At 41.2% G+C, this 20,411-nt stretch overlaps 1 protein-coding gene across 3 annotated transcripts in view; it reads right to left on the bottom strand.

The window, feature by feature from the left end:
- DPYD (dihydropyrimidine dehydrogenase) overlaps positions 1-19,476 on the bottom strand; it is a 331,601-nt gene extending 312,125 nt beyond the window's left edge. For 2 of the 3 annotated variants that reach the window (XM_031614751.2, XM_090146314.1), the window contains exon 1: positions 7,711-7,855. In XM_031614751.2, the coding sequence (XP_031470611.2) occupies positions 7,711-7,749 (39 nt within the window). In that variant the 5' untranslated portion in view covers positions 7,750-7,855. Of the gene's footprint in view, positions 1-7,710; positions 7,856-19,357 lie in introns of those variants that run through there. The other variant, XM_090146313.1, reaches the window with a different exon arrangement.
- Positions 19,477-20,411: the final 935 nt, after the last annotated feature.

Raw genomic sequence — 20,411 nt, 5'->3', positions numbered from 1 at the left:
GCACAGTCCAAACTCCATAATAAATATAAAGCAAATTATTTTGCTCATTTGCCTAATACTTGAAAGAAGAGCATCACTGGGAAGAAGAGATTAACTAACACAGTTATCAAAGCAGCTTTCAATTTTTACACCTCATTTCCACGTTCCCAAAGCAGCATGCACAGGTACATCTGTTAAAAACCTGCACGCACCAGCACAGTGCATGTAAATCAGGCAGTCTGGCTGCCTGGATAGTTTTCCCTTTAATTACATATGTAATTGGTTTTGAACCCAAAATTAAAATGTCGGAATGCATCATGATTGCTTTTAACTAATGACTACCATCCCATCTACATAGAAATATTTAGATACAACAGAGATATTTTTTTAATTAGCTTGAAGTCACAGGCAAGGATGTCCGTCTTCCCCCATTTGCGCTGCCGATGTCAAGTCAGACTGGAAAGGCCAACCATTTCAATGAACTAAAGGAAACGTAATTTTAAGGTCAAGCCACTTGTAATACTTCAGGCAGCAAATGTCATACTGAAAATAAAATTGAACCTTGGCTTGAGCAGAGATGGTATTTTCAAGGACTCCATTGTGTTTATCACTTTAAATTTACTAATAAAACAGCCATCGCATATTAATATTTATTGTGCTATTAAAACATTCTGGAGACATGCATATAAATACTGGAAGCATTTTTAAAAACACAAAATACTTTTATGCATGGGCTTCATCCATTTTCATATCATGAAATCTTTGCCGGACCTAAAAACACTCAAAATTTGACATCTGCTTAGACAGGCATCTGTGACCAGAGTAAGAAACCAGGTATTTCATACAACTAAGTATTATGACAGAGGACAGAAGTGAAATTGCCCAACTCAGTCCACAGCATAAGAAAATAAAAGGTTTATTCTGTTTGTTCTGAAGTTACACACTGAAGGTCTGGGAGTACTTGTCCTGAGCAGCACTACCCAAGCACTTAACTCTCTACAACTATAGGATAGGGAAAGTCACTCCAACACCCTTACTGTGCAGGAGTCAGGGATGCCTGAGCCAGTTGAGACTTCCAAGATCATCCAGTCCAACCATCCACCTGCCATCAATATTTCACCACTAAACCTCTCAGTACAACACTCAAACATTTCTTGAACACCTCCAGGTACAATGACTTCACTATCTCTCTAGACAGCCTATTGCAGTGCCTGATGTCACTTCTGGAGAATGTTTTTTTTTTCCTAATATCCAACCTGAACCTCTCCTAGCACAACCTGAGGCCATTCCCTCTAGTCCTATCACTTAGTTACGTGAGAGAAGAGGTCAACTCTCACAAATGCACTTATTGGTTTGACATAGACAAGCAATTCAGATGATGTGGTTGTTTAGTGTTGTAAGGCAGCTGTGAAAAGTTAGAAAGTGGTTTCTACACATTGGAATTGCTTTACAAAGATTTGCATTCCTACTACTTGCAAGAATAATGATTGATCCCTTTGGGCTGAGGATGGTGACTCTACCACAGCTTATTCTGTAAAAGCTTACTGTAAGGTTAATATTAAGAAATATGTGCGTCTTGATCTAAGTAGTCCCCAGATGTACTCACTTTGTCATTTCATCCTTATTATGTGTTGTGATTTTTAGTAATGAAAGTGTTCTCCGATATTTAAAGCAATTTGTCAACTTGAACCTTATGTTCTTTGTCATTTGCAACAGCAAAAGAGATTTGAGCATTCCTTATAGTTGTACCAGCCTATGAAAAGAATTTGAAGTTAAACTTAAGACCCAACCTGATTCACCTCTAACTTCATAAAATACAACCAGACAATGTGAAGGCAAAATGTTCTTATTTCATTGCAAGAAGAGAATCAGAAGATTTAGTTCATTTCCTCCACTCAATTTTTTAACTTCATCTTGAATTATGGCACCACATTTGAACTGCATACAGACCACCAAGATCTGCATAGCCCTCTCTTGTCATTTAGCAAGCTGATGCTCTCTATGTTTAAGGATGCCAGAGATTTATGCTGTGCTGATCCACAAGAATTCTGCCCTTCACGCAAAAATGATAGCAAATGAAAATGAACTGATATTGAATAATATGCCCACACAAATGCCATTCTCTGAGTTTGATAAGACATCTGTAGCCAAAGGTTTCCTAATTCCAAATCATCCTTGCCCAAGTCTTACATAGAGGCACAAATCCTGCTCTTCACAAAGGCAACAGCGCAGGGCAGGGAGCAGTGCATGTAACACTGCACTGATGAAATAAAAAAGGCATAGAAATCATATGCTAATAAGAGCCGGGAGGTTGCCAGGCAACCAGAAAGGCAGAGAAAGCTGGTTTGATATGAGCCCTGTGCTGCCAAAGGGTGAGTGCAGCACAGCAGGCAGGGCACGCGCAGCCCCGTTCTGCTGGCAGTGGTGATTCCGGCTCCTCTCAATGTTTTATGCAGAAGCGTGTCCCCAGGTCGGTGCCAGCTGTTTGTGTTCCCAGGGTCATTTTACAGACATGGCCACAGTGGTATATGATAGGATGGACAACGAATTTTTTGAGACACGCACTTCTGAAAAGCAGCAGCATGTGCTTTTGGCTAACATGGATTGTACAGTGCACACATACTGGCTTGTAGGATGGAACAGCCTTGGGTGCAAGCAAATGAGCTCCAAAAGCTCCACAGACCTGCCTGCGTGACAGCCAGGCACCTCCATGCTCCCCCCCAGCAGCCTGCCCCCTGCAGCCAGGCACAAACAGCCTCACACACCACATCTTCCTTGACATCAGAGTTCCACTTTCTTAAGAGATGTGACAGCTCTGCATGGTTACAGAAACATTGACAGAGGAAAGTATAACACTCACATCCAGTCTACATTAAACCATCATGAACTCCATTCATGTAATAAAAGGAAAAATGAATTTGTTCCTTTTTGTTTTCAAAATTGCTCATGACAGCGACAGCTACCACAAGTCTCCCCAGAGCAGGCATTTCTTATAAATCCCAGCTATGAGAAAGGGTGGAAGTAGCAAGTTTTTTTTAATGCTATCTTATGGCCATCTTACAAAGAGAAAAAAAATTTTAATGTAGAAAAAAAATGAAAGTTTACTTCACGAACAACAGTAAAATTCAAAGGCTGAAGAACAACAAGAAGCACAAGAGGTTTTTTCTTTCAATATCATTGCTTCAGAGGACCTGAGTGAATTTCAACACCGAAATTTTGCAGACTACCTGCAGTGGAGGCATGAATTTACATGTCTTTGAACATCAGCAGGATTTGAACATACAGCACGAAAGGACAGAAGTGCCACTTGCAAAAGCCTCCTTGCCACACACCAACCCAGGCTTTCACCTCAGGAGTACACTGTTGTTCAAGACATACCTGATCACTGTGGTCTATAACGGCCCATGAGGCCATCATGCAGTCATTACTGTTCCACTCAGCTAAGACTATTACAACAAAGCCACTCACACAATGGAAGCTTCAGAGAAACTCATCAAACAAAAAGGAAGTTTTGTTTCCTCACTGACCCTCAACAGATGCAGCTATCAATCAAGAACAGCCATCTGATCATCATACCAAGCTACAAAGCATTTACCTAAAAAATAATTTGATGCTTTGAAACTTCATTACTGAACTTCAAACAAATCACAGGTACCTCTATAACAGAGAGAAACTCTAACAGTTGGCGCTTTTAAAATAAAAGTCTGGCCTCGATCAAAGAAAGCTTCAGTTATTCATTCACATAACCTTTCCCTAGCAGTTTTCAGGGCAATGCTGATGGGTAAGAATCCCCACCTTACTAGAGGCTTCCTGAATTTTATTCTTACACTTTTCTTTATTTTTCAACCCTTACCTAACTCATGGTTTACAGGACTTGGGCTTAGCTCTCAGCTGTAGCTTCATTTCCTATGCTACACGCAATGTTTTCACTCTTCTAGACCATCTATCCTTGGAGAAGAGTAGACATGTCAGGGGAAACTTGCTTAACTTGTTCTCACAGTGACCACTAGAAGAAACAAGCTAAGTAAATATCCCAGCAAAAGAACCTTCACTGCTGTCAGGTCTGCTGCTTCAAGCAGTGCAGGGACTGCAGGTTGCAAAATAAAGCTTCCCTCAGGCTGAAGGGCACCTGGCAGGCAGCAGCATAGCCTATTGGACCAGCAGGCCACTTCCCACCTTTCTCAGCCTTGGGACCAGCTGCAGTCCCAGAGTTCAGGGGGTGCTGACTGCACAGGCCATAACCTCATGCAGCTCCATCAGCAGCCCTCAGTGTGCACCTAGCAGCTGAGCAAGATCACAGCCTACCAGCCTGGACACAGCCTCCTGTGTCCTCCCTTAGATGAGCATCCTCAGGAAACTCTGCCTTTACCCTGAAGCTAATGTGTCTTGTAAAGCTTTGGTTCACAATGGGCAACAACTTATTTATGACAACACCACAGAAATACACAGAAGTACACTACAGCAATAAGTACAGCAAACATCAGCTAACATAAAGGCAAATAAAAGTATGCAAATGAATTTCACAACTTTTCAAACAGGTATTATTTAAAAGCTATCTACACTTTCTAAAGCCCAATGAAGAGAAAGCTAGAAATTTATAGGGATGACATTTGTTATTTTACACATGTTATTTTACACATTTAAACATACCCTGGTAACTCTCAAACGGCCAACAGACTGCTCTCAGAACATGGCCTTAGCAAGAGATTACAACTCTCCAGCATTCTGCCCCCAGTACACGTTAGCAATTGATGATTCATTGGAATGCTGGATTTGTGGAACTCCAGCATACCCTCTCTCCACCCACTGCAAGAATAATGCTGTTTCATACTGAGGTATGTAGTAGGGTGGTTGCTAATTTGCTGTCAGTGCTTTAGGCTGGTGAGGAGGAGCCTTCACCAAGGAAGCTTGAGAGTCCTACTCCAACTGACTATAGAGTGGTTGAGAAGCGCCCAGGAAGGTACTTAGCACCCTAACATCACCAAATGAGAGGACAAGGAGGAGTGCAGGGACCAAGACCTGCCAGCCACACACACACAGACTGCCCAGAAGAGCAGGCAGTCATCCCCTGAGGGATGTTTGATGTTTCTATGCATCCTGCTTGAAAACATCCAGAACTCATCTGAAGCAGCTCATTATTGTGGTGAATCTGGACTTAGACTGGAATGCAATCAGGAAAATATATGCAGTTGTCTCGTCTTGCTCAAATTCAAGAAACTGAATTAAGATTCTAAACAGTATTTTGTAGTTTGAGCAGTTCATTAATTCCTGAGTACTTGATCTGACAACTTTAAAAAACCCTCAAGTTTCTAAAAGAAATAATTGTGAATGGTTTGCACACACGTTGATATGAAAGAAATAGCTTAAAAAAGGAAGGTGTGCTTTCCTAGAGTGTTCCTGGAGGAGGTATGCATGAGGCCCATAAATAATGCCTGGATTATTTGCAAACACTGACAAGAAAGGAATCCTTTGAGTTTCGTGGGTTTTTCATTGTTGTTGGTGGTTTTTGCTTTTGAATTCTGGGAACAAAGTATATATTAATTGTAAAGTTCCTAGATTTATGCAATTCAGAAAATACATCTATAGAACAATATCTTCGTGATTTCTTTATCTCCTTCAGTAAGACAGAGGCCAACAGATTTCCAGGACAGGATGCAGCTGAAGCTACTGGCTAAGCCAACCAGGGAAAAGGAGATTCCTCAGGGACAACTTTCTAGATTTATTTATTTTTAACAATTTGAAAACTGGCTGTGATTTTAGCAACTTCTAGCACAGCTTCTTGGCTCTTTTTGAGCCAATGATATCAGGTTTTTTTTATGACCTTAAGTATATAAACACATAGAGTAGCATCAGATTACAAAGGTCATATTTCATGTTAATTTTATGAATCACTGAGATAAGCATTCTTAGAACTCTAGTTGTTGAACAGAGAAGAGGCAGCACATCCTGAATGTTTTGATCACTTTCTGGTCTGCAATATAACAGCCAAGCAGGGTATTTTATGAAAATTATTTCTCTACACTGATATTGGTTTTACTAATACATGCTTTCCCAACTTCAAAGAAAAAACATACTACATTTTTATAGAAAATATACTAATATACTAAATGTACATTCTTTTTACCCCCAAAAAGTCACATGCAGGAAAATAAATAAGAGTTGCAAACGGACTATTACTAATTATTGATATATTCATCTGGGAGACAAATCATGTAGTGACTAAATTTAGTCAACCAGATGGGGAAAGGACAACATGTTTGGTTAGAAGTAGATTGCCATCATTTTCTTGGCAACTGAAATGAGCGCTGAAAGTAAAAGTAACACAGGAAGAGCTGACCAAAGTTTGTAACTGTAACCTGAGAGCAAAGAAAACACTGGTCTTTCTCAATATCTACCTTCTAAATCACATTGTGCTGTATACCATTATAAACATGTGATCCCTTATCTCATTATTCTTTGAATGAGTCGTACTTAGCTGGAAATGCAAAGTAACAATCTTTGAAATATTTTGAATTAAAAAAAAAAAAAAAGTAACCAAGAAAAGTATTCAAAAGACTTTATTACTAAAATCAAATGGAAAACTGAACTCCAATACAAAGTAAAATCACAGATTGGCTGCTTTGAAAACACTGAGCTGATAGAGCAGCACCAACTTCACACCACAGTGCCACCCTCACATCCAGGATGACTTCCACAAGTTTGTTTTTCCTGCCCATTCCACAGCTCAGTTTGTCAGACCACCTGTAGCAGTGTCGAGGATGTTAGCAGAGGTCTGAGTAGTAGCTTAGCTAGGGGATGGACTGGGCACAAGAATTCAGGAGAAACTGATAATACAACTGGCACACCTGAGCCAGAGATGTAATCAAACTACTGCTGTGCATTTTTACGTGTGCTGACTCCTCAGCAAGCAGAACACCATAAACCTAATATTTTAGAATTCAAGATACGCCACTGTAAAAGTTGTGCCACACAAGAGAGGATGAGACTGCCAGCTACAAGTTGTAATATTGCCGCTGTGTTTCTGCTGTGCTTCCTCAGGCAGCTGAAGCCCACAGACAGGCAGGGTGCAGCAGGCAGGAGCAGAGGCAGCACCCACCGAGCCACTCACCCCGCTCAGCCTCTTCCCTATCTCGTGCTGGACCACGTCCAGGCCCTGTCCCAAAGCCGCAGGCTGACCCTCGGCAAACTCGCACATAACTTCAGGGCCGCAGTCTCAGAGCAAGGATGCCGCTGCGGTCCCACTGCACCACGCGCTCAGCCCGACCCTCAGAAGGGCACCCGAGGGCAGAGACCCGCGGGCACTGCAGCGGCCGCCCTCCTCCCCCTCGAGCCGCTCCGCCTCGCTGCGCCGCACCAGGGCGGCTGACCTCCTCCCGGGGACGCGGGTCCGACCCCGGGGAACGCGGCTGCGGGAAGCGTCGGGCTGGGAGGAGGGGAGGCACCGCCCCCACACGCCCATCGGCTCGCAGCCGCCCCATACATCGGGCCGAGCCCGGACGCCTCTCGCAAAGCGGAGCGGCGCCGCCGCGCAGCACCGGAGCCGCCCCGACGGGGGCTGCGGAGCCGGGGGCTGCCCCGGGTCGGCACGACGAGCGGAGCCGCGGAAGCACGAAGCTCACAACGGCGGCGAGACTCTGCCCCCCGCAGCCAAACTTTGCCGGGCGCTCCCGGCCGGGCGGAGCCCCCTCCCCGTCAGCCACAGCCGCCCGCCCCGGCAGGGCGAGTGGGTACCTCAATGTCCACCGGGTCCCGGCTCAGCACCCGAGCCATGCTGTCCGCACCGCCACCGCCTTCCCCCGGCTCCCCGCAGCTCCGGAGTGGAGCGGAACGCGGGAGGAGGCGGAGCCGGCAGCCCGGGCTGCAACGCCCCAGTGGGCGGGCGGCCTCCCCGCAGCGCCGCGAGCCTCACGGGGCGCCCTGAGGGCAGGGGTCGCGGCCGCCCCCTCGAGCGGATTCACCGCGAGGCCGCGGAGGGAGGAGCGGCCCGGCCCCGCAGGAGCTGCGCGCACCGCCGTCATGCACGCGGCAGCGACCCGGGCTCAGCTGGCACGCGCGGCCCCGGCCGCCTTCGCCTTCCGCGTACGGGAAGGAAAGGAGGGGCTGCCCGGACAGCAGCAACCTGCCACCGGCGGGGTGCCGAGGGCCTGTTATCTCACCTCCAGGAGAACGTCGCAGCCAGCGGCGCTTGAGACGGCCCAAGACGAGCCTTCCCCCTCCTCAGCGAGGACTAAACCTTCCCTGCGCCCTCGGGAACAGCTCCGGCCCGCAGCAGCAGCCGCCGTGCCCAAGGGCTGCCCCAGGGTAGCCAGGTGCTGTGCCTGTGTGCTCTGAAGCATTCTCTTCTCCCCATTGTTTTGGTGGTTTGACACCTCAAAGACAATATTTACAGTATCACTAAAAAGCATTCCCACTGTAACATTGTATGCAAAGGTGTTTGTCTTCCCTGCTACCTTATAACAGCAAAAGTATTCAGCATTAGAAAAAATGCTGAACAGCTGATCACATCTGTTTCCAGACAGCACACCCAGGCACCACACCTGTGATCTCAAAGCACTTCAGAGCTGTTTTCTCAGCTTCACAAAAACAGAGGACTTCAGTATATACCCAGTCTTTGATTTTCCTATTTGTGTGCCAAGAAGTCTACCACGTACTTTCTTCTTGAGAATCCCAGATCCATCTCTCAACATGTTTTACAGCACTCATATTATCCAGTTAACTTTTAACTCTACTTTTCTTTATTGTAGCATTATCAGTATTTTTAAGATTTCAACTCTTACTTGCTGAAGAGGTGCAAGTAGCATCAACACTGTGCCTTTGGGTGCTTTGATTTTCTTCCTTTCACATATCCTGAGAGAGTGCCTCTTAGAGGCACAAAATAAGTCATAACTGTACTTACAATAACATTATGTCTACCTTCACAAACAAGCACTTTCGAGATGCACAGTGGAGACTGCTTACCATATAAAATGTGGAGAAATAAGGCTGTGGCCCTGAGTTCTGAGCAAGAGCTGACTTTCCCCAACCCTTCTCAGCACTACCACATAACAGCTCTTGTGAACAATTGTCCATGCCAACCAGCTGAAGTGTTGACAGGAGAACCAGGAGCAGTGCCCCTGCATTGCTAGCACCTGTCTGTAACCTTTCATTAACACTGGCTTTGCTGGATAGTCAGTGTGAGTGTGCTCCTGACCCACAGATGTACATTGCATGGAAGAGTGCATTAGGCCCACAAGTCATTTCCACAAGGGATATTTTCCATATAAATGAAATGCACAGCTTAGCATCCAGCTGCCTGCAGCTCACATTCTAATCCAATTGTTCTAAATACAGGTTTTATTAGCAGAGCCAAGCAGCAGCCACCAGACTCCAGCTGTTCTGTGCCCTGCCAGGTTCTGAGCTGTCACAGGTAACAGCTTTTTGAGAATCTCCCACTTTTGGGGGAAGGTGTCAAAGCCCTTTTCTCTTTCTCTCAGCAGGTTACAACAAATCATTGGTTCCTTTCACATCAAGGACCAGGTCAGTGGACCAGGCACCCATAAGACTGCTGCCCCACTAAACCCAATGAATATTAACAACATTTACGTGGATTCTTAGTTGTGGCAAATTCTGCTCTTACCAGCACTGAGCATCTCTACAGCTGATCTTTGTTTCAGGAAATAAATGAGCAGAAACAGGGAGGCACATGCAACATCCCTCAGAATACATGTATTCTGAAGCTCCCATTTTTCTAAATAAGTTAAGAAATTTTAAGAAGTGCCACACAGCCTAAATATACTTTTAGCTGTTTTTTTCCTGAATTTCCAAGCCTCTGGTTTCCCCTCCTCCTCTCCCAGAAGGGTTTCAAATGCAGAAACAGAGCATGGATGCTAAAGACCAAACTTTCAGTGCTAGCATGAAATGCCATTGAGGCTTGGTTGAGTTATAGGCTTTTGAAAAATTGCCATTAACCTTTTGTTCCACATGCTCTTCAGGTAAAATTCACTCACATGTCAAAGAAATAATTGCATGTGAACTTTCTATGAAAGCTTCCAGCCACTGCCTGGTGCAAGGACAGCTGCTTGCTGGGAGGGCAGAGCAGCAGCAGAGCAAGGCCATGCCCTTCCAGTCTGAGTGGTTCCAGGAACACAGCCTGCAATCTAAAACAAACCATTCCTCCTCCAGCCACTGCAGCAGTTAATCTGTGAGTTTAAAGGGTAAGCTGTAGCTCTGAAAGTTCAGCATTCAAATTCTGGCAGTGATATATTAGTGAGCCTAGAGGTCTTGGTGTACTGACATCTCATGCAAGCAACTCCCCACTTTTTCCTCAAAAACTGCCCCTAATTCACATCAGTTCACATGTCAGAAATCAGTATAATCCAGACTATAATTTGCTGTGCAGTTGTAGCTTGGGACTGCAGTACTATCTTTAATTGCACACTATCTTTACTGTAGGATCAGTCTCCTCATTGCACACAAAAAGTGACAGCTACAGTCTCATAGCTAGCATCTCCCAGCACCTAAACTCCTGATTTCTCAGCTCAGATTACTAATCTGTAGGAAGTCATCTCTCAAATTCACAAGGTTCAAGACAGTCAGAACTGGACCCACATTGCTCTCCTATGCACTCTTTAGCATCTATGAGAGTGCACAGATTTGCAGCTGTTTTCTTCTTTTCAGCCTGGCTTGTCAACTCACACGTTGACAAAAAAAAATGTTCAAATTAAAACATTCACACCAATGATCTTGCCTTTCTAATCTGCCCTGTTACAATTGAGCAGTGTTTTTCAGGAGTAGCGCACAGGGTAACACACAGTGCATCACAGTACAGGAGTATGAACACACTAAGTGTGGGTTGTACATAATTATGAATTCTGTTAGGGGGAACCCCTGACCATTACTCAGGCATAGCCTTTAGGCATGGAATTGTAAAGCCCAAATAGATGAATAAATAACAAAATGGCCACCATGTGAGCTTTGATAAATGTCCAAATGCATTTAAAACTAAAATGAACTGTTCTTTAGCAAGTCCACTAATTTATTCCAGCCATCTGTGCCACTGTAAACAAAAGCTTGTTTCCCTAAACTGCTTTATAATTTTTTTTAGATGTAGCAAGGACTACAAGTTTCAACATGATTATCTTGGGAAAAAATAAGCAAAAGGAACCCACATATTTTCACACCACAAACATCTTTGATAATCACTATCAAGCAATTCAAAGAAATATTAAAAAAATAAAGCTTGTATCTGGCATCACATAATGTTTTCCTATTTAAATGCCACCAAATGTTTCTTTAGGATATTTTAGGGGACAGAAATCTGTCTCTTTTTCCTCCAGTCTCTAGTGATGAGATCTGTAGACAAATCCAGTATTTATTACTAAGCTTGAGAACTGCTAAGTTGATGTCCTGGATTTGCACTGGTCCAAGGGTCTTTCTTCCATATGCACCTCATCCTTTTCGGTCTCCTAATGTACTTCTCATATCATTGGACCTAGTCTAGGTAGAAGAGTCAGGCAATTCCAGCATTTACAAGTTAGAAGATATATACATCTAACATGAGAGTCTCCTGGATAAAAGCACTTGCAAATCTCAGATTAAGATGGGACTGACTTGGGAGCATTCACCTCCCTCTTTCCCAGTTCTAAGGTACTTTACAGGGAATATACAGTGAAGATCACTAGAGAAATTGAGTTCTGCCCAGTTACATCAGATCAGATTATCCTCCATGCACAAAAAAATATCCAACATAGGATCTTAGAACTTGAAAGCACTGAGTTTACACTGAAACACCCTCTTCCAGTGCCAATTTTTTCAGTCCTGAAGAGTAAAAGCAAAGGCCAGTACTTTCCCAGTCACACAATCCTCTGGAATAAGAGGAGTATAAAACAGGCCTTTTTTCAGAGGATCAGACCATTTGAATCAAGGCTCAATGCAGTACATTGCTATTTGCATCTCCTCTCCCTGTGTGCAAGTTTCTGACAAAGGTCAGGTCTACCCTTCAAGTGTTTCTGCCTGGTGCACAAACAGTTTATTGTGCTATGGAAGTATAGCAAAATGATACTGAGTTCACCTCAGATGCAGAAGTCCTCATGAATTCCAGTGGGCTTGCTTCTGTGACAACCATCCTTTCTACCCTCACTCCTACACATAGCAAAGGTTTCTAAGTCTCTAAGAAGTCAGACTGCAAAGCCAGAGAAAGGGCTACTGCATGCCAAATTCTGGCAACAGAACAATACTTCTCCACTCAGGTAAACACTAGAGATGGTGACTTACTGCACAGCTTAGGGCAATGCAAATCCAACTACCACCATGCTTACAGTTTCAAAGGAAAGCAAGCAGTGAGATTTATTTATTCACTGAATTGCTTGTCTCAGTTTGCCTTTTTCAGCAATTGCAGGAGCACCAATAGAAGATTTTTTTTTTTAAATAGTAGTTCTGTAATTGTTTCTTTTCAGAGACACTGACAAAGTATGAAGTGGCCCTTTGAATTACTTAGCACAGTTATATCCAATCTACAAGTTGCATGCGGCCAACCCCTGCCCCTCACTTCAAAGTCAGAAGCTCTTGCCTGCACAATTATTTAAATATATGACCTGCACATTTTCATGTTTTGATTGAAAATGGAGCTGTAAGTATAAAAAATTGATTTTTTTTTTTGCAATCTTGAAACCTGTTCTCATATTTCTTTATAAAAACAGAAAGCACAGCTGCATATTTTTTGCTGTTCACAGTACTGTGTTTAGCCAATATATGAAAACGCGTGAATTTATTTGCTACAACTTGTGCTGGCACTGCATCCTGGATTCAACCCGGATAGGGTTAGTAGCACACCAATGTCCAGTTGGTGCTGAGTAACAGTTGCATAGGGAAGAACATACACCTTTATAGTGAGAGGTAGGGATGGCCAAACCTTTAGCTGTGCCAGGCTGCATGAGATCCATAAGTTGAACATGACTGTTCTAGTCCCGTGATAAGTCAATATGGTAGGCTCATTTACCAGAGAAATCTGAGTTGTAACAGTAAACACAACAGTTGCCACATTGCCCAATTTCCTAACACTAGCATTTTCCTTCTTCCTAGCACATCTGTAAATGCATTGCATTCCCAGAGGACACACTGCTTGCTTGCATAGAGATGACAATTTACAAGTCACACTCGTTGTTTAACTATGTGAGAGCATATGTCAGCGTTACCTTAGCTGACATCTTTCTATGTAGAGTTATCATTGTACAAAGATTACATTTGCTCCATGTTACTTAACTGCATGCTGGACTGCTATTAAAATATTAAAACTTTCTTCCCCTACTAGAGCTCTACATAAATACTGAGGACTCCACGTATTCTTCAAAGCTCTTTGCATGCACACAATTTACTTCCTATAGAGACTTCCACCTCTTTGCAAACAAGTGGTTTACACTGCCTGTGACTTTAGAAGTTGTGGCCTTAGACACTGAAAAGCTTGTACTGCTTCTTTGGAGAGATTTAAACAGCTGAAAAGCATTTTCTAAATAGAAGATAAAATATTGTGTTCTTACATGCAGTGAAAATATTTTTTGCTTAGTTATCAACTAGTATTTAATTACTGCTTACAACTTTTTAATCTGACCCACTAAAAGTATTAAGACGCACAAAAAGCATAAGGTTAAACTGACATACACATTTAACTTTCATTAATAATAGGAAGAGGCAAGTTTTACTAGGAAATTTAGAATATTTGCACATGTGTACATACATGCAGATATATATACTCATACTGTGGATATACTCTTCTTAGGAGTTGGAATGAAACAACAAATACCTACTTAACAAGCACTCAAATAATTCTAGATCTGTCCTTTCACCAAGGTAGAGAAAAGCAGAAATAAAGTATGCATAATAATGATTCTTATTTGATGTTCATAGTTACACATTCTAACTTGATTTTTCATCTGAGGCTATCATTCTTTTTGCTCAGAGGATTCAAGAAAGTAGGGCAGAAAGGGTAAAAACTTGACTAAATTTCCCATTGGAGAGCTCAAGGAAATTGTTCTTCCCATCTTGCTATAGATTTGACTTTGTGCACAGTACCCATTAACTACTCAGGCCCCCTGAATTCCACTTAGTCTTGCATTGGCTGTAACTCCCACTTACTGGTCTAAGCTGATGGATAGAGACTAGACACAGCCTTAATAGTTGACTGGACAACTGATGTTCAGATGATGTGAACATCCTCTGAGTGTATCTTCATGTCCTTGCTAAACTTCTAGGCTGATGGCAAGCTGGTTGTTTGTCTTGAGCTGTTATGAGTAAATTCCAGAAGACTATTTCAGCACTTCAGAAATAGCAAACTTCACAATCAGCAATAGTTATTGCCTTCTTGGCAAGGTTGAAATGAATATAAGAAATTAATTCCTACTCAAGGTCTCTGCAAAATATGGGAAGACATCAATTCACTTGCACCCTAACCTAAGATAGAAATTGTCAATAGGATGAACAGCCTGCATCATCTTTCTCTGTAATTTAACCAAGGTCACATAAGATCACTACATCAGATCAAGTGGAGTCAATTTGATCAAAAAAAACCTTTCAGTTAAACCAGTTTCCTTCTGAAAATGAATCCTTTTCAATAAACATTATCCATCAGTGCAGACCATTCTACTGAAAATAAATACTGCAGTAGAAGACAAAGTATAAATCCTCTCTCACAAAATGAAGATATTATCTAGTCTTACACCCCAAATTGTGAACTTCATTCATATTGAAAAATTTAAGTGTTGCTTTTATTTTTGTTTCTTCCAAAACCAGTTATACATTTCTATTCTTCTATACCTATGATTAATGACCATAATGCCAGTCAACCTTATGACAGCTTTTGTAGAAAACTGTATGTTAAGACATTTGTCTTAATTCATCATCTATCTTTTAAGACTTTCTTTTTACCAATATATTATTTGAAGACTCACACAGGAAAATAGAGCTATCAGGGGGAAAAATAAGATGCGCCCTACAAAACAATTTTATTGAGATGAGTATGCAGTAAGATTTTAAAAAATATAGTATGTGTGGATCTGTCAACTTCTTACACAAAAAAGCATCACAATAAAGGGTTTGAGGATTAGTTCACATTTGGTTGTTTTTATTATTATACTCAGTACAGCTTCTTCTCCAACTTTGTACTAGTTACCACTCTACACATCCAACATGTTACTCTAACTGCATAACAGACTCTTGCTGTGACAGATTTTGTCTAACTTACACTCACCTTCCTGCAGAAACTCCTGCATCTGACTAGTCTACAACCACAACAGCTGACTTGCAATGTCTGTTCTCCACCCAGCTGGACTCACAGAAAAAGAGAGAGAGGCAGATAAAGTCTTTTAAGCCCACACAACAAATTCCTGCTTCAAACATTCCAAAAACTTGAAGGATCCCTCCTACATGCCTCAACACCTACATTGATAGCTTCTATAGCAAAAACATTTTTTTAAGCTTATCAAATACTGACAATTAGATTATATACATATGCATACTTGTCATTTCACACTTACTTGCAGAGAGAATCTGTATTTCTGACAGCGGCTATATTCACTATAAACCTGAAAGTATCATAATATCACAGGATTTAAAAGGTGTTTTTTCCCCTCTATTACAGAAGAAATTAATCAGCAGCATATAAGGTTACCATAAACACCAAACTCAATTGAGCTATGGCAATTAAGATTGACTAAGGAGCTCCCCCCCCACACACAGCCAGACCTGCAGTTGAACCACGTTGTAACAGACTGGCTGGCCCATCTGTTTGTTACACTTGTTTGTTATTCTCCCATCATATACTCAACTGTCAGCTCTGTTTTTTGGGTTATATGCCTTGCAAGTACATATTGGTTATCTAAAAATGAGTCAGGGCCCACCATTTAAGCCATGGTAACAGAATCTGTTAGATCTGCTTTTACACTGCTTGAGTACTGTGACACTGAACAAGTGCTACTCACTACAGATGTAGGTTGTAATCCTGAAAGAGACAAGCCTTAAAAACAGCAGGATGCATTGGAGAGGATATAGAGTCATGCAGAGAAACATAGCTGGCTTTGTTTCTTCCAGTAATATTTTTGTTCAAGTCTGCACCTCCATCTCTTACTGCTTCCACAGAACAAAATCAAGAGTCAAATGTTTCTAGTCTACTAGTCTTAAGTGTAACCTTGAAGCATTTCTGGAATAGAAATATTCTTGAGTTAGCAAGTGCTGTATGTTCTACGTACTTTTATTAAGCTGTATTGAAGGGCTTCTTTTTTTACTTTTAAGCATGAAACAGAGCACTTTGGAACAAAATACAAAGAAAATCCTTCACTCAAGATTTAACCAGAGAATATGGTTTCCAAATTAAGATGTCACCTGCTTTGGCAGGGGGGTTGGACTCGATGGTCTTTAGAGGTTCCTTCCAACCCCTACAATTCTGTGATTCTGTGATTTCTGCAGCTTCATTTATTTTTAGAAATACAAATTAATGTCAAAATCAGTTGTGTTATTTTTGCTATCTATCAACTATGAAATGTTATGTTTTCCCACCAAAATTATATACGGAACCAGCAGTTCAAGATTTGACAATGTATATACCAGTGAAGTTGTAGTTTTCCTCCTGCCCAGGGTTGAGAGCATTTTATTTTACTTTGAAAGCATATCTAACACCATACAAAGTCTTTCTAGGTGTTTGATGATAATTGGCTAAAAAATTAGAGCACTAGAAGTATTATTCATCAAAATACATTGAGTCCTGGGAAGACTGTAGGCCTTAATCAGAAAGTTTCTCAGAGGCAGGCTGCTTGGTGCATCAGGTTAAAATTACATAAAATATTGATTAAAATCTTTCTCAATTAACTTTTGAGAACTTAAAATGTAAACCAGACTATTTGCATGTTATTTTACAGAATTGTCTAGCTACAGATTCTTCTCTCTGTTAGGGCTCAGTTGTACTACTCCACAAAGGTTTGAGAACCTGCTGATGAGAGTGATTATTGCTATTCCACCCTGGTCCTCCAGGCCACAAAACACAAGTAGAGTTCCCCCACAGAAGATAACTTAGTGCCCATTAGCTGTACCTTTGTAGTGACAGAAGAGGAGGTGCAAGTGAAGAAAAGTAGTCAAAATATGAACCTTATTGGCTGTAAGCATCAAGTTTTAATATCATAGCAATTTCATTCTTAAATTGCTCATGAAATTTCTACAATACAGCTATTAGATATTATCAATATACAGACTACACAAATTTTCCTCCCTTTTATGCTTTCTAAATTACCTATAACACACATTAAGAGCACTGAATCAAACAACTGAGCCTCAAGACAACAGAAACTTTAAGCTGTGTAGCAACTGGACAGATCAATATGTTGGGAAAGGCATTACAACGAAGGTGTGATGAGAGAAGAACCAGCACAGTAGAAAGGTGCTATAAAGGAAGGGAAGAAGATCACTCACCTGTATCAGAAGACTCCAGGTTCACAGGGGAACACTTTACCAAGGAGGGATCTCCTGAAAGAGATTCTCCCCCAATGGCAGTCAGCTCTTACATGAGGTCTAAGAGAGGTGCAGCCAGGCTCCACCCTTTTCTGGTTACACAGGTGAATTGCCTTCACCTGTGCTTCCAGAGCTGACCAGGTCATTTCCCCAGGTGCTTAATCAGTAGTTGAGACCGTGACTCAACTGTTACTGCTTTTTGTATTTCTGCATTAACAGAGCCATAGAATGTTTTGCAGAAACATGGGAGTATATACAAATAACCAGAACTTATGCTTTTCCTTTCTACTCTTTCCCAACTTTTTTCTACAGTCTACTACACCTCCTTTTCTTCTGATTATCTTTATTATCTCTGAAGGTTAATCAAACCTCTTCTGCTTTGTCACTGAAATAACTCCGGGACTGCACGTGCCTCTTTGGCATAAGTTTCTGCCTTTGATACACTGCCCTTCTTTTATTATTTCTCACAGCTGTTTCCATTCTATCTCCCCTCTTTCCACCACATACAGCTTCTTCTCTTCCAACTCTCACAGCATTAGCAGCTTCAAGTTTCCTTATTTCTCTGTAGTAAATTGCTTACATTGGCATATAAAGTCAGTCTACTTTTGTAATTTTTCAAGCATACTAAGACTTCTTTTGTAATGTTTAATTTTAGTAATTAGTCAGCCTACAGGACGCAAAGACAACTCCTAAATTGAAATAAATCCTAAGAAGCAAAGGAGAAGAGTCACCTTCTGTCTTAGGGAATGATCTACATCTGTTATGGGGTAGAATTATACTCCTGCTTGGAGAAGGTTCAGATCACTGGAGAAGAGAAGGCATGCCATGGCCAGACATCCTTCTGATAAAGATGTTTCAGATATAATGAAATCAATCAAAGTGCATTGCAAAACAAAGAGAAGTCTTTTCCACCCAGTTCATCTTATGTGCCTCCATTGATTCCAGGTAATTACAGAGAAAAAGGAAAGCTTTTAGTGGAAGGAAAATACTCTTCCTCAATCTTGCAGGCATGGGAAGTACTTTTTCTCCATACCAAGATACTCTGCACTGCATTTCACCTCATATTACCTTCAACACTATAGCAGGCTGTGATGTTAAATTGATGTAACATATCATGTTTTTTTTTTTCTTTGCTCCATGGGGAACTACAGCAGTATGTATGTGTTAAACTGTTATTAAAAACATGAACACTGAGCATCTGTATGCCTGCATTCCTTGTGATCAGGGCAGTTCAGCACGTTTCTTCTTAACAGATGCTTAGAGAACACTAGTCTTTTTTAGTAAAAAAAAAATAATAATAATAATAATGAAGAAACCTAAAGCAATTCAGATGTAAATTTAAGCAGCCAGCACCTCAGTAAAATTTCAGCTAGGCTCTGCTAAAACTGATACAAATCAACACTTATTAAGAAGTTGGCCTAACATTAGAATGCAAAAACAGAAAATAAAACCAGAAGGAAGATTTTCAGATATGGACAGTGATCCTCATAAGTTATATAATAAAAGTGACAAACATGTGCATGCACATAGGAAAAGCGTTTGATTCAGAACAAAGCAGGTCACTTCCTTCTAGATCCTCAAAAAGCATAATAGTGCAAATACTACTGAATTGAGGGGGATAAAGTTTTTCATTACATTTTCCTGTGACTTGAAGTTATACAGATACATGTTATATAATTTATATATAAGTAATATGTAATATTGTAATAAGTAATATGTAATAGTAATAAATAAGTTACACATATATTATTTAGAGATAAATAATAAACAGACAATATAACTAAATATATCTATTTATTTTATCTATATGTAGTCATATAGAAATATGACTACAGTGTTATTATCATCACAGATATCACAAAAGTTGAAAATTTGAAACCCCAGATCCTAAGTCAGTTGTTAAACTTACCTCTAAATCAGTGCTTGCTCCAGGTCAGCAAGAGTCTAGTAGAAACTGAAAAACTGATGAAGAAGGGCCTAACATCACGGTATACCTTTATTATTTCTTCTAGCTAGCCTTCATGGAAAAAGCTCTTGAGCCAACAAAGAGCTACCCTTCTTCACCTTGAGCTATATAAGCTTTTTGGTCCTGCTAGGAACTTACTGATTTCATTGAGAACAGGTGTTAGCTTCAATTCAATGACCATATGTGGGAAGACAATCAGAAGCAGCACCTGGTTTAGAATGCAGATTTGCTCTAACCTCATCTACTCCTAGGGTAAAGTAAATGATATGAGAGAAAAGGGGTATAAGCTTTGACACTTTTGTTGTTGTTGTTGTTGTTAACTTGAGAATTATACTGAAAGACAAATCCTGCCTTCTGTGCTTTCCCATTACATTCTGCCCTTTGATCAATGGAATGTTGACTCAGAGGCTTGCAGGCAGTACAGAGAGCTTGTGTGTAATGAGCATGCAATGCAGCAGCTGCATACTCCTGACTCATCAGCTGTAAAGTAAGAGTAGGCAGCACCAGGATAGAAAAAGGTAATCACGTGAGTCTCCACCAGTATGAATCCAGTGAACACTGTACAGCTGCTTTTTATGTATTGCTCCTAAACTTTGTCCTAGAAACAGTGGATTAATGTGGATCATGGTATCTGTCCAGAGTTGCACAGAGAGGTAGAACTCACTGATGTTTTCCATGTCTCCTCAAGGTCTTTGTGCTCATCATTTATTGAATTAGATGACAATAATAGGACCCATTATAATTCATTTCCTCTCTTAAGCCTGTGTTTCAGATCTATAAGCAGCATCTAAGAGATCCTGTTTGCCAACTTCTTGTTATAATAAAAATGACTTGTATAAAACATTTTTAGAAATGGCAAGAAGATTTTTATTACATGCAACATAGTATCAACTATTTTACTTACTTCCTTTAACCATGTGGACTCAGCCACAGTTGCACTTACATAGTGCAACCTGTACACTGTGATACCAGAAATGTGCACTTTTTACACATACTG

This window comes from Phasianus colchicus, chromosome 9 (assembly GCF_987193195.1).
Source record: "Phasianus colchicus chromosome 9, bPhaCol1.hap1.1, whole genome shotgun sequence".
Taxonomy (NCBI): Eukaryota; Metazoa; Chordata; class Aves; order Galliformes; family Phasianidae; genus Phasianus; species Phasianus colchicus.
This window is presented reverse-complemented; position numbering and strand designations above follow the sequence as displayed.